We start from the raw sequence: 12,574 nt of genomic DNA on the forward strand, positions 1-12,574 counted from the left end.
CTCTAATCACTGCTTTGTAGCTTTTGTTATACGTACAAGGAAGTGTCTGCGCCTCCTTCAATGAATGCCATAAAATATCAATTAGAGCGAGTTGTGAAGTGCCAACCTGAATCCAGGCACCTCCACAGGGACTCGTCAGTCTGCTGTCTCTGAGGTTGCTTCAGGGTCACATTTCGTACATGTAATTGGTACCCACCGAAGTGTGCCGCCATGCAAATAGGTGAAGTAACACTCAGAACTTTTACTACCTGTCCCAGTTGGAAGACTTGCATCCCTGCGCGCAGTGGAATCTGGATTTTAGGCCAAGAAGCCTGGGTAGGCGTAGGTTACGGACTTGAAAGCCTTACTCTAGGAAACAGTCTCACAACTTTGACCCAAATTTCAAGTGATTTCTCTGGGTTTTTTTGGTGGGATGGAGGATGTTCGTGCTGGTGGATCAGCTGTTGCATTCTTCCTGGGGGAATAACTTTCTGCCTCTTGCTATTTTCAAGGTGATTGCGGATCTAAATTCCTGCTCTGAAGTTTTGACAAATGCTTGCTGCCCGCTGCCTACCTAGCTGAGGGCCGCACCATCAAGGTTGTAGTATATAAGTGCAGTATTATCGCTTGAGGAAACACATATACCCTATGGTGAAGTTTTCTCAGAGTGCGGTTTTCCCTCCCCATTCCAATGTCACAGTTTGGAATGGGGAATAACACTGTACACTGTAATAGAATACTTTTTTTTCCGGCATCCCGAACTGCAAAACTCGAAATCATGCATTCATTTCTCGCCCAAATTACAGCAAGTTTTACCTGGCAAAAAACCTGCCGGAGCTAAAATGTTGTTTTAGCTCAGTGCAACGTTGCCGGTCCACTTCGAATGAGAGCCTTCTTGTGTCTAGTGGGGTGCACTCAGTGCACATGGTGCTTGGTTTGGACTCAAAGTGATTCCGGTGAACCGATTTACCTAGTCTAAGAATTGTTTCTCTGGTCTGTTCTTGACAAACTTTCAGTGGGGTTTATGAATATTATTCGCAAAAATGCTGGCATTTCTGCAAAAATATTTTTTATTGAAAATCAATCCATTCCTTTATCTTCCCTTCTTTGCTGTGGAAAGCACCTCAATGTTCACAATCATCTGCGAGGATACTAGATGGTTGTCCTCCGTAAAAATATCTGAATTATTCCAACCAACCGTGTTCATTTCCATTCGAGAACATTCTGGAAATTCTGTTAATAAAAGGACCTGTTCTTATTGTTTCAATTTTTCTGATATTCTGAAGCAGATAAACTGATACTTAACTCATTCAAGTGAGTGAACGTCTACATTTTGGGGGTTTTCCTGAAAAATGTCTGCGTACAATTTCAGCAAACTGATAAAGGGCTTTGAAGTAGCTAAGCCCTACCTGCCTTCTAAATAAGTTGCACGTTCTATTGACCTCTTTGGTCTACTTGCAGAAGACGTCCCTGTAGAAATTCCACCTCAGACCACTTTTTTGGCTGCCGTGTAACGTTGGTTTTCAATCTGATGAATCTGCACCAAATTTTCCTTCCTCAAAATGATTATCTGGTAGTTTTGTTTTTCAGAGTTTGGTGCAGATTGATACAGAGTGGAATTTATTAGTGAAACAAAATGTCTGTTCCTGTCAACAGAAGCTAAGGAAATGCACATGCTGCCTCTCTATTCTCTAAATTACAGAGATGAAGATGTCAACTGTATCTTCATGGTTCTGTAGAATATGGAAATACTACCAGCTCCATCTGACAAACTGCATGTCATTTCGCAGGCAACTGATGCCATCAACTAAGGTAATTCATTTTCAGTTCCTACAGACGGATCAGTTAGTGAGCATTGTTTGGAGGTGATAAAGAAGTAACATTTCACATTTTAATTCTACAGAAATGTGTGATTATCACTAGTGCAAAAGCTGCCGAACAGAGCTACACCAAACTTGGCATGAAGTTAGAAATTCACTTGAAATAGATTACTTTTTGAGTTTTGGTGCACCTCTATTAAATAGTGTTTAAGAAAAGGTGTTGGTTGAGCTTCAGAGGGTACATCTTGTTTAGGTTTGGAACATTAGGTCCTGGGATTCTTCACAAACTGAATTCCTCTAACTAGCCAGACACATTATGGCATCTGTGGTTTTCCTGAGGTTTTCTGACATTTTGTTGATCCATGTTATTTGGCAGGCTACTGCAACTTGAAAGATTTCATGTTGGCTGCCTTTTTCTGTTACAAGGGGTGGGGTACTGTTTCCTCATCTTCTGTCAGGAAAACAAATTTGCAAGAGATGGGCATGGGGAACGTGCACCACCAGCAGAAAAGATAGGTGAAGGGGTAAATTCTGTAAGAAATTTAAAATAGCCTCTAGGCACTGAGGCCCTAGGTATGACTATGACCCTTTCCAAGTTAACAGGGGTGTGTTTCTTTCTAGGAACGCTTGCAGATTCATAAGTGTCCCTGAAATGTTCTGGAATGGGGGCATATTTCTGGGAAAAGGGCTACTTCCAAGAAATTCTTTCTGTAAAATACTCCACCTTCCCAGGAATAATTGTGATCATCATTGTGCCATCTTGGAATGAGTTGCAATCATTCGAAGTTTTCAGCTAATCTTGCCTGATGCACGTTGTCTTCCACTGTCTAAAAACACATCTCACCCACTATTTGCAGATTTCATCTTGTGGCCTGTATGTTTAAAAAAAAAATGTTTTTAATAAAAAAAGAACACCATCATTGCCGAAATAGGCCCCCTGGGAGGGGAACTGGGCATAACTATTGTACAGTGAGATATGGGTGCAGGACCTGACATCATGCCCTGTCCTAAGCATCCTTCATACAGAGCCACTGGGCATTAAGAAGTGCTCCGAAGGTTGTGTTCACAGAGTAGGGCACTCAGACATCCTAGGTGTTCTGTGAATGATTATCTGAACCATAGGAGGCTCTGAGCTCTGTTACGAACTCACAGTGTTCATCCTGCACAAAAATTAAGTCAGTACTGAAAATCTTCCAATTTGTGGAGCAATGTCTAAATATGGAATACAATCTACTGGCTGAATTTCCACCACAATACTATTTGTATGATGGAAGAAATTCAGCTAGTGGATTCCCCATATTTAGAGCTTCCCCCGAACACTGGAGGGTACCTTCAGACTCAAAGTCAAGCTCTTTCATAAGGTTTTGTAAAATGATACAGTTCTTTTGACTTTTAACACAAGAGGTATGGGCGGGGAAGGCATTTTGACATTTTTACTCTTCCTCTTCCAGTATATATACACAGGAGCGTAGCTCCAGTGGGGTGTTTGGAGTGCTACACCCCCACCCTAAAAAATTACTTCTGTAGTAAATAGTTGGGCACAGTTGCTTTCAGTCAGGTATGGTGAGGTATCCTTCTGATTTTATTCTCAATCTTTACGTGCCCACAGTGACAAAAACAACACCCCCCCCCCCCCACACACACACTCACTCTCGTCTCTGGCTTAAAACCTGGTTAGTTTGAAATCTATTGTGTTTTAAGTACCCCTAACAACCCGTGTCCTCTCTCTTTCCACTGCTCCTCATGCCCCCTTGTGTCCTGCTTCTCCTAATGTATTTTAATAAGACATGTCAGCGTGATAAAGGGGGGATAAACCAAGGAGATCACACTACTTTGGGCAGAAGTGCACTGTCGTCTTCTTGTAGGGCTTTGCGGGACAACAACCTGGACACTGCGGTAATTGTATGCTGGGCGTTGCAGGTTGATATTATAGAATGCAACAGGATCAGACTTTTGTTGTAGGCGTAGTACACTCAGACACTGAATGAAATTGTGATTGCTGTTTTATTGTGTTAAATTCACGCTGTACAGTTGCACCTTGTGGCTGATGAGTGGCTTTGTTGCATCAGTCCAAAGTATGATCTTCAATGTATTCAATTAGTAACGACTCTGACGAAGATTGTGACGTGAACCTATTGCTCTCATTAGGTACCAGTGATCTTCTTTGCTCCTAGACCTACTCCTTGTTTTTTCACCCCTTACCCTCCTGGAACATCAAGCGCTTCTGCCTCTTGTGCTGTAAATGATCAATAAGTTTTATAGAGGGCTGAGGATTCTTTAGCCCAGCCCTAGGAAAACATTGTTACATTCAATAGTCATGACAGCAGTAATGAATATCATGTATGAGTAATGAAAGTATTCAAGCATACTTATTTATTCTTTGAAACACAAATTATTTAATTCCCCAGCATACTCCTAGATTCAGTCTCTTTGGGCCAGATATACAAAGCATTTTTACAGTCACAACAATTCTGATTTGGATTTTTCAAAAGCAAAAATGTTTTTTTTAGATGTACCAATCCCATTGTAAGAGTAGGTAAAATTTTACTGATTCCTAAAATGCGATTCCATCCCATGCCTATTCGGTGTTTGGAAGTGACGTGTTGTAGGGGTGCCTTCCAAATACTTAATCGGTATAACGTGTGGATGATTTGCCGCGGACATCCAGTCACAAAGCATTATAAATAACCGTTATAATGTGTTATCATTTGTGTATGTGACTATTGCTTGTTCCTCTATTTTTTGTGTATTGTTTTGCATTTCAAATCAATAATGTTTACACTGAATCCCCGGCTTTCAGTAATGACTCAGTGGGGAGCCCCTGGGTTCCAGTAATGATAAAGTGGGTGGCCACAGAAGTCAAGAGGTTGGTAACCACTGGTGCAGACCTTTGCTTGTGGTCTTGTTGAACCCCATGCTACACAGCCTGCTGAATCACCCTTTCGGATGGCTCGGGTGAGTGCTTTTTCAGTTTCTGATTTCCCTTGTGGTTGTGTTCTTGAGATTCACCTGGAGCCAGAATACCAAGTGGGTGGCCTCTTCTGTTCCAGGACACAAATATTAGATGTGCTGCCTAGCTTGGTAAACCATCTAGTTCCTTGCTCCACGGCTACTTTACTGCTGTCCACCCAGCTAAGTGCCTGCTCCCCTCTTTCCCTTCCTGACATCCCTTAGTCATAATTTCTGGCCAACCCCTTTTGGTTTCTTGTTCGAAGGTTTTCTCTCTTTCTTTTTCTGTCATACCTCATACTCATATCTTCTTTCATTTGCAAATTCATTGCTCGTGCTAATTTCAGATCACTGTTCTTTTCATTCTTTCAGGCACTCACTCGATCGTTTCATCCCTTACTTGTGCATTTTCATTGACAAGGACGTGTAAACTGAAAGCGGAGCCTGGGTGCAACATGCCAGTCTTTTACTGCATGAAATAACGAACAATAACAAACTGAATACATAATAAAATGAAATATTATTTAGGCCAAAGCGAGAACCCGTATTTAAAATGTACGGGGCATGTTAAATCAAGCCTACTTCATGAATATCCCCAGACAGGGCACTATCCCCTCACGAGAGAACACTGGTCGGGACACTTTCTTCTGTAGTTATAATAGAGGGTTTTTCTTTCTGAACAACTTTTTTGGTGGAATCAATGTCCTATCATGGTGTTAGGTCTACATCATTCCTTCTCTGTGGATCTCCCTCTCCACTGCAAGTTGTTGCATGTCTGAATTTTGGTCATAAACAAATGCAGTGGCAGATGGGACACTGATACAAACAGAGCCATCAACATGGGTATTAATCTATGCCCTGTGGCGTTTGGCAGACTCCCCTCACTGCCAGCTGGCCTATAAGTAGTATCTTAAACGTTCATGTCTGTCAATGCAGTTTTTCAGTTCTAAGTGCAAACCCCTATGGTGTAAACCCAGAATATTGGGTTTTAAACACCAGCCTACTAAATTCGTACACAGAATGATGACTACCACAATAATATGAATGTTATAGGTAGGTATAGATTTACTATTCTTAATTCCACATCTACGCACCTTGAACATATATATGTGTCTGTATATAACATATATGTATAAACACACACATGTATACATATTTCACAATGGCAGTCACCACTGTGTAGTTATAGTTAGGACCTAGTTACCATAGGAAGAGAGTTTTTTGGGTTGCTAATAACGTTGGCACCTTTTAACAAATCTTCATGAACTTTTACAAACCACCCTATGGACAACCCTCCATAGAGTGGTATAATACACTACCAACATTCCTGAGATGGGCACAGTGGCATCCAACCTTAGAGCCATGGTTGCAACACCAGTGTGAGATAAAACACCTGTAAGTGAGACACTGCTATAGTCTACATTATTCAATAATAAGCAACCTCAACGTCTTCAGCCAAGTTTTGGAAATAAACATCCATAATTGATAATCATCCCCGCTACATAGTATTTGTCTATAGCAATGGATTAAACACTGTTTAGCATGGACACATGCCCAGATGTCCACAGGTGGATAACCTATGGTCAGGCTTTTTCAGATGTTTTGGATTAAACCTTTGGCTTTAAGTCACCTGATTAAGCCAGCTATCCACATCAGGTGCACTCAGCCTTTACCTCGTTTAAGATGGAGTAATATTTGCAGCAAAAACGTTAGTGATTTGTAAACAGTGTACCATATAGCTTTCCCCATGCACATCCATACTTGTCTACAGCACCTGTGCTATTTCAGTGCTGTGCACCCACACAAGTTCAGACAGAAACTCTATTCTATCCACGACTATGGTTTTTTCGATGATGTTATCAATGATGTCATTTATCATGTAATGAGTGATGTAATGTGTGATGTGGTAAACAATGCATGGGTGGGGAGCAAGTTATAGTTTGGCCAATAACCTATTACTGGTGAATTTCAGTGTTTTTTTGTGTTTTTAAAAACTAGATTTTATCACACCTAATTGTAAAGCCACTTTAACTTTTTTTTTTTAAGTGAATTTTCGTTTTTTTCTTAATGAAGGTAAAATTATTTTATTACCATACCTATCTATAACATCACTTTAACTTTTTTTCAGTGGAAAGATAGATAGATAGATATCTTTCTTTGTGGTAGGTAGATGTGGAGCTAATAATACTAACTCAGTACACACCTATTTATACTTATTTCACAATATTTTGGTAGTTGATAATCTGGAGTTAATATTGTTGTTTTTGATACTGTGACACACAACAGTGACCTCTCAGGGACCCAATAAAACACATTTCATGGTTTTTTCAATTGTATGCATTTCATTGCAATTTGGAATAGGCTTTCCACCACTTGTTATTCTCGGAGGACAGTATGAATCGTATGTCTCAGCACCGTGGGACATGTATATGTCGCTTGATACAGAATGGCAATCGAGTGAAGGACAGTATATGGCGCATATACTTTCAGGAGTGAACACTGGCCCTTATATCTGACTGCTAACGTTCCGATATAAAAGCATAAAAAGTGTAAAAAAAAAAATAACATCAAAAACACAAGTACTGCGAGCGACAGCCACCCGTGTGTGGTCACTTGCATTGTTCGCGTGTTAGCATGCTATAATATATAATGCGGCACATTCATGCAACGAGGCACAATGGTGTGATCTCGTGAGTGCCCCTTAACAAGTGCAAAGCAAAATTCAGAAACGACAGTGGCATAATTGAAATCTCACCTAGGCCTAGTCAGTATATTTAGAATTATTGCCTTGGGCAGTGGTAACTTCTGAAATGTAACGCTCTTCGGCAGAAGGTATGATGGGCTACGTGAACAGAAGGTAATATTATGCGACAGATTCTCTTACACTAATTGGCAACTATTATTTCCTGTTAACTGACGCTAAGGGGTCACCTGTTTACAAGACAATAGGCAGGACAAGGTGATAGTTCTACCGACTGAGATAACAGTGTCATCAGTTAAAGGCGGATTATATGGAGCGCCTCAGTGGGGAGTGTCTCAGTCAATACACAAGATTCTCTCAGACATTTTACACCTGCTGATTTCTGACATCGTCTGGGTGCAGATTTCCGACTAAAGGGAATTTACTCTACTTTCCAATTTTCCAATTGTATCTCCAAACCAGCACCAGTTGCATCTTTTCAGGCATAATCCTGAAAAAGCGAATTTCTTTTCACACGTGAAAATGTATACACATATATTTTCAGGAATGAAATAAAAAAAAGAACAAATGCAAAACACATTTTTTTGTCTTTACAGGCGAATCAATTTTCCACCCTGGAGAACCCCTGCACAAATGCTCCCTCCAGTTTCTGGGGATGTTCCCAACATGTGTCTGCAAACCAGCACCTGTTCCAGCTTTTCAGGCATGATCCTGAAAAAGTGAATTCCTTTTCACGTGTGAAAATGTGAATACATATTTTCAGGAATGGAAAAAACTGCGAAAATGCAAAACACATTTTTTTTTTCTCCACAGGCAACCTCTTCCCAAATTCTCGCTCCAGTTTGGGGGAATGGGGTGTTCCCTTTCCCTTCCAGCTGTAGAAAACAAATTACCTTCTGACCATGATTTGACAAAATCATCAGTCTTTTACAGGGTAGGAAGGGCTCTGTGGTCGGTTGTAACTATCCACAAAATGTGTAGGTGTTCGTAACCTATCCAGGCATTCCACCCGTAGAATAACCAGCCCGGAGGATATATTTACTCACACTGAAAGATTGATGTAAATACAGCCTTTTATGGGTGTGTAACTGACTTCGATGAGTTAAAAAAAAAACATTGTGCACTCATAAAAAGCGGCTAATTGCTGGTGTAAGTCATACGTGCACAAACAAGTAGCTTTTTGAGTGATACCCACACAGTTTAAAGTTTAAGAAGTGCTTTTACTTGAAACACTCTCAACCTCAAAAGAGTCACAGGACATTGCTGCTTCTGCTTGGGGCATCTGAGTTTCATACAACAGGATGTGCATTTGTGTACTCTATATCCTACATATATCATCAAATATTTTTGGATACCATGCCCTACATTAAAAAATAATGACATAGAAAGAACCAGAGGTAGAGAGCTAAACATTAGATTATAAGTAAATAAAAACGGATGGGTGCATGAATGGCTATATGGATGGATGGATGAATGGATGTATTAAGGTTAGGTAGAACAGGCTTCTCCAACGATTAACTCATGAACTACTGGAATCAATAGCTACCTGTAAATAGCTCTCCTGTGTTTAGTAATCCTGCAAGCCTAGTAAACAAGAGGCTTTTTCTGGGCGGTATAATGTGTGGATTCCAAACTTGAAAAGTGTGAATTCAAGACAAAATTATGTGTATTTTCAGACTTTATAAGCTGTGGTTTGGAGAAAAATGGTTGAATTCACAAATATATTTAAAGCTATTTGAGTGATAAACCACACACTGTTGGAGGGACTTATTATCAATATTATTAAATTGGTCCGGGCATTGCATCTACAGCTGTTAGGGTCTACCCATGTAGAGGCTTTCCAGATTGACAAAGCATTTCTACTACTGCTGCCAACCTTTGCCTGATGCATTGAGGTAAGGTGATCTCTGCTGGTAATTTTGCAAACAGTATCCATTAATGTATCTTATCAGATGTGGTCACTGTTGCAATTCTAATATCAGTAGATCGGGAGGATTTTAATTGACCATAAGTAGGTATTTTTACTGAAAAAAGTGGAAAAACCATGGCGTAGACAAATGCATGAGCTGACAGAGTGAATTATAGGTGTAGGCAGGGAAATATGGTAAACTCAGATTAACAGAAAAAAGGAAAAGAAAACAGAGTTTAGCGCATAAATAGAAGGAGGAGAGAGAGAGAGAGAGAGAGAGAGAGAGAGAGAGAGAGAGAGAGAGACCAAGAGCGTGTTAGAGAGATGCAGTCAGATAAACTGGCAATGTTAAGTCACTGGACACATTAAACATTTAATGCAAAGTGGTCCATGCAACTGAGGTAAATCCATGCTGTGGGGGAAAAGTAATTTAAATTTGTTACGGAGGAAGATACAAAATAACTAAAGAACATCATATTAGTCGAAAAGGCATCAGCAGTGAAAACTTTCATAGTCAGTCTTCTCTGTCCCTGATCCATTGGTTGCGTGGGCGGAGTTCACAGACATTAAGTTTTTATCAAGTTCAGATGGACCTGCATATCCTTCCTGCTCAGTTAGTAGGAAGTACTGCCAGACAATGGAATTGTGTGCCATTCTGCCCCAGTCTTCGTTTTTTTGATGGTCCTCAACTTTTGAGATTTATCTCAGAAGTGCAGCTTCTGATGGATGTTTACGAAGATTTGGGAAACTTGGCTTGTTAAGTCTCTGGAGTCCAATAGATTTTCCATATGAAACTGATCTTGGCATAAAGGTTCAGGTAACAACCGGTTACCTGTCTCCCTCAGTGTGTTTTCAGAGAACTTTGATCTGAAACCCTGAGGTCATTCATGAGGCTTTGTCCAGCCCAGATATCCGAGCATCCCAATTTTACAGTGATTAAAGGACATTACCATCATTAGGCCGGTTTTTCTGCTCTGGATAAAGTTATAAAGTATACGCGACCCAGTAGACAACGTTCACTGCTGCAAATGCTGCTGGGAACACTGCCCGTGCATAAATGTCAATAGTATCTGCATCTATTGGCTTGAATAGTGACTTGAGGGTCTTTTTCAGAGGTTTTGGTTTGTGTTGCCTCTTGGCTCGTCCATTTTCCACCTCCTCGGCTCTACGTGAAGCAGCGAAGAGGTTTCTCCGTGCCCTACGATGCCTGTTGGATATTGCCAGTTCTTGATTGACACCAGCAGCAGATAGGGAAAATAATACGATGGTGTCTTTCCCCTGCTTCATATTGCCCTGCAAGTGAATCAGAGAGAATAAGAAAGAGAGGAAAATAAACCTGGTCATCTGTTTCATGTGTGGCATCATCAGAACACATCATAAGAGTGTTATTATCACATGGTGGTCATAATGTATGTTCCGTACAATGTCTGCCAAGACGGTGGGTGGTAAAATGCAACTGTTTCCTCATAGCTAACCACCCACATTTCTTGGTATCACATTACAATACAGGGCCTTATTTAGAGTTTGGCAGTTGTCCCGCCCACACTATCTAGAGGTTATAGGCACTTCTGCAGTCCACTTAGGGTTGATGGGACTTTCGATGCTTTTCGTTGATCTCTGCCAAACTCTAAAGAAGAGCCAATCAACTCAGATAAGTTGTCTTTTGCTTTCCACTCCTTTAATCCCCATTTGTTACCACACTCTCCCTTCATTTTTTGCTGGTATATTTCCTTGTTGTTTGGCCTTGGGGTCCCTTTTTGTATGCTTGTGTACCCCTTTCCAACGCTTTCTCACTTTCTTTCAAACTTTCTATGCCATGAATGCTGACAATGCCATCATGGATGTCTGTAGTATGCAGTAATGCTCACTATTATATCACAGCCACCATGTGCCAAGACTGAACATCAAATTGGCCAGGATCCCCACAATATGTCAGCAGTGCCCATTATTATGGTTGAGGTTGCCACCATTATACAGGGATGACTAAAATTAGGCCAGATGTGCTCTTAATATGGTAATGACGGCTGACAGTATACCACAACTAAACCAAGAATGCACAATATATATCAAGAATTGCTTTTAATATGTCATTGCCACTGTCATTCCATGAACAGATACAATTGTAACAGAGACCAACCCGCTCATGATCAGGGCAGCATATACTTTTGGTGATCCATTACACCTGGCATAGCTTCCAGGGATCAATTCTGCTTTTTTTAGGGGGACACAATCGTAGACATGTACACACAGACACACATAAATAATGCACAAATGCATACACAGATGCATGCACGTTTGGCTCTTAATTGTATCAGCTCTGACCCCAGATCGTGCTCTCCTCAGCTTCTGGGCTGATCCTACACACCAACTCACACATTTTCACTCTGGCTCCAGCAGTCCCACACTTCAGTGAGTCCACATTGGCTACAGCTCTTGCTACGGCTGACGCTCTTATTTCTTTGTCCATTGTTCTCATAACCAGATTGGTAAAGCAACACCTACTACCGGGTTAATCTCCTTGTGCCGTTGCTAGACTGAGAGTGGACATATGTGGTCACGTGCCAGGCCCTGTAGGCTGACAGTGCGTGTTTGAATATTTATCATGAGACCCTGCCATTGGTTTGACTGGCTACCTGAAAACGAACAATGCTGCCTTTTTTAATAGCCATGTATCCTCTGAATGGGGTACTGGGTTTTGCTTTTCCTGTGACAGGTATTTCTGGAGTGCTCTTGAGCTACCAATAGCTCACAAGCTACTCGTTGGAGACCCCTGCTATAGATAGCGTAATTGTATTGTAATTGTAAAGGCAGCGTTTAATCCTATTTTTCATTTTGCTATGTGATATTGTTTTGTCATTTGATGTATGAAGTGATGTGCATTGTTTCATAAGTAGATCAAAAATGTTAAAGGAGAGTGGAAGTTCCTGAAAATCAATGTAGAAGTGTTATGATGAAAGTGTTTTGGATATAGTTGTTTTATTTAAAAGAAAGCTGCTAGTAAATCGGCTGAAAATACAGTGGTATCTGGTAAATAACAGCGTGACATGACAGGCTAAGGCATTCAAACAGCACCGATTTCGCACACAAAATGGCCAGAAATAAACAACCAAAATCTTGTTGTACCAGAAAAACAAATAATTCAAAGAAAACATTGGTTCTCAATTAAAAGCTACACTGCACATCTCATTTATAGTGTTAACAACAAACTACTTGATG

At 40.6% G+C, this 12,574-nt stretch overlaps 1 protein-coding gene across 2 annotated transcripts in view; it reads right to left on the bottom strand.

Moving 5' to 3' along the window:
- Positions 1–6,791: 6,791 nt before the first annotated feature.
- Positions 6,792–12,574, bottom strand: part of GABRD (gamma-aminobutyric acid type A receptor subunit delta) — a 148,947-nt gene continuing 143,164 nt past the window's right edge. The window contains exon 9 of one of the 2 annotated variants that reach the window (XM_069241002.1): positions 6,792–10,651. In XM_069241002.1, coding sequence (XP_069097103.1) covers positions 10,343–10,651 — 309 coding nt within the window. In that variant the 3' untranslated portion in view covers positions 6,792–10,342. The remainder of the gene's footprint in view (positions 10,652–12,574) is intronic. The other variant, XM_069241003.1, reaches the window with a different exon arrangement.

This window comes from Pleurodeles waltl, chromosome 6 (genome assembly GCF_031143425.1).
Source record: "Pleurodeles waltl isolate 20211129_DDA chromosome 6, aPleWal1.hap1.20221129, whole genome shotgun sequence".
Classification (NCBI taxonomy): domain Eukaryota; kingdom Metazoa; phylum Chordata; class Amphibia; order Caudata; family Salamandridae; genus Pleurodeles; species Pleurodeles waltl.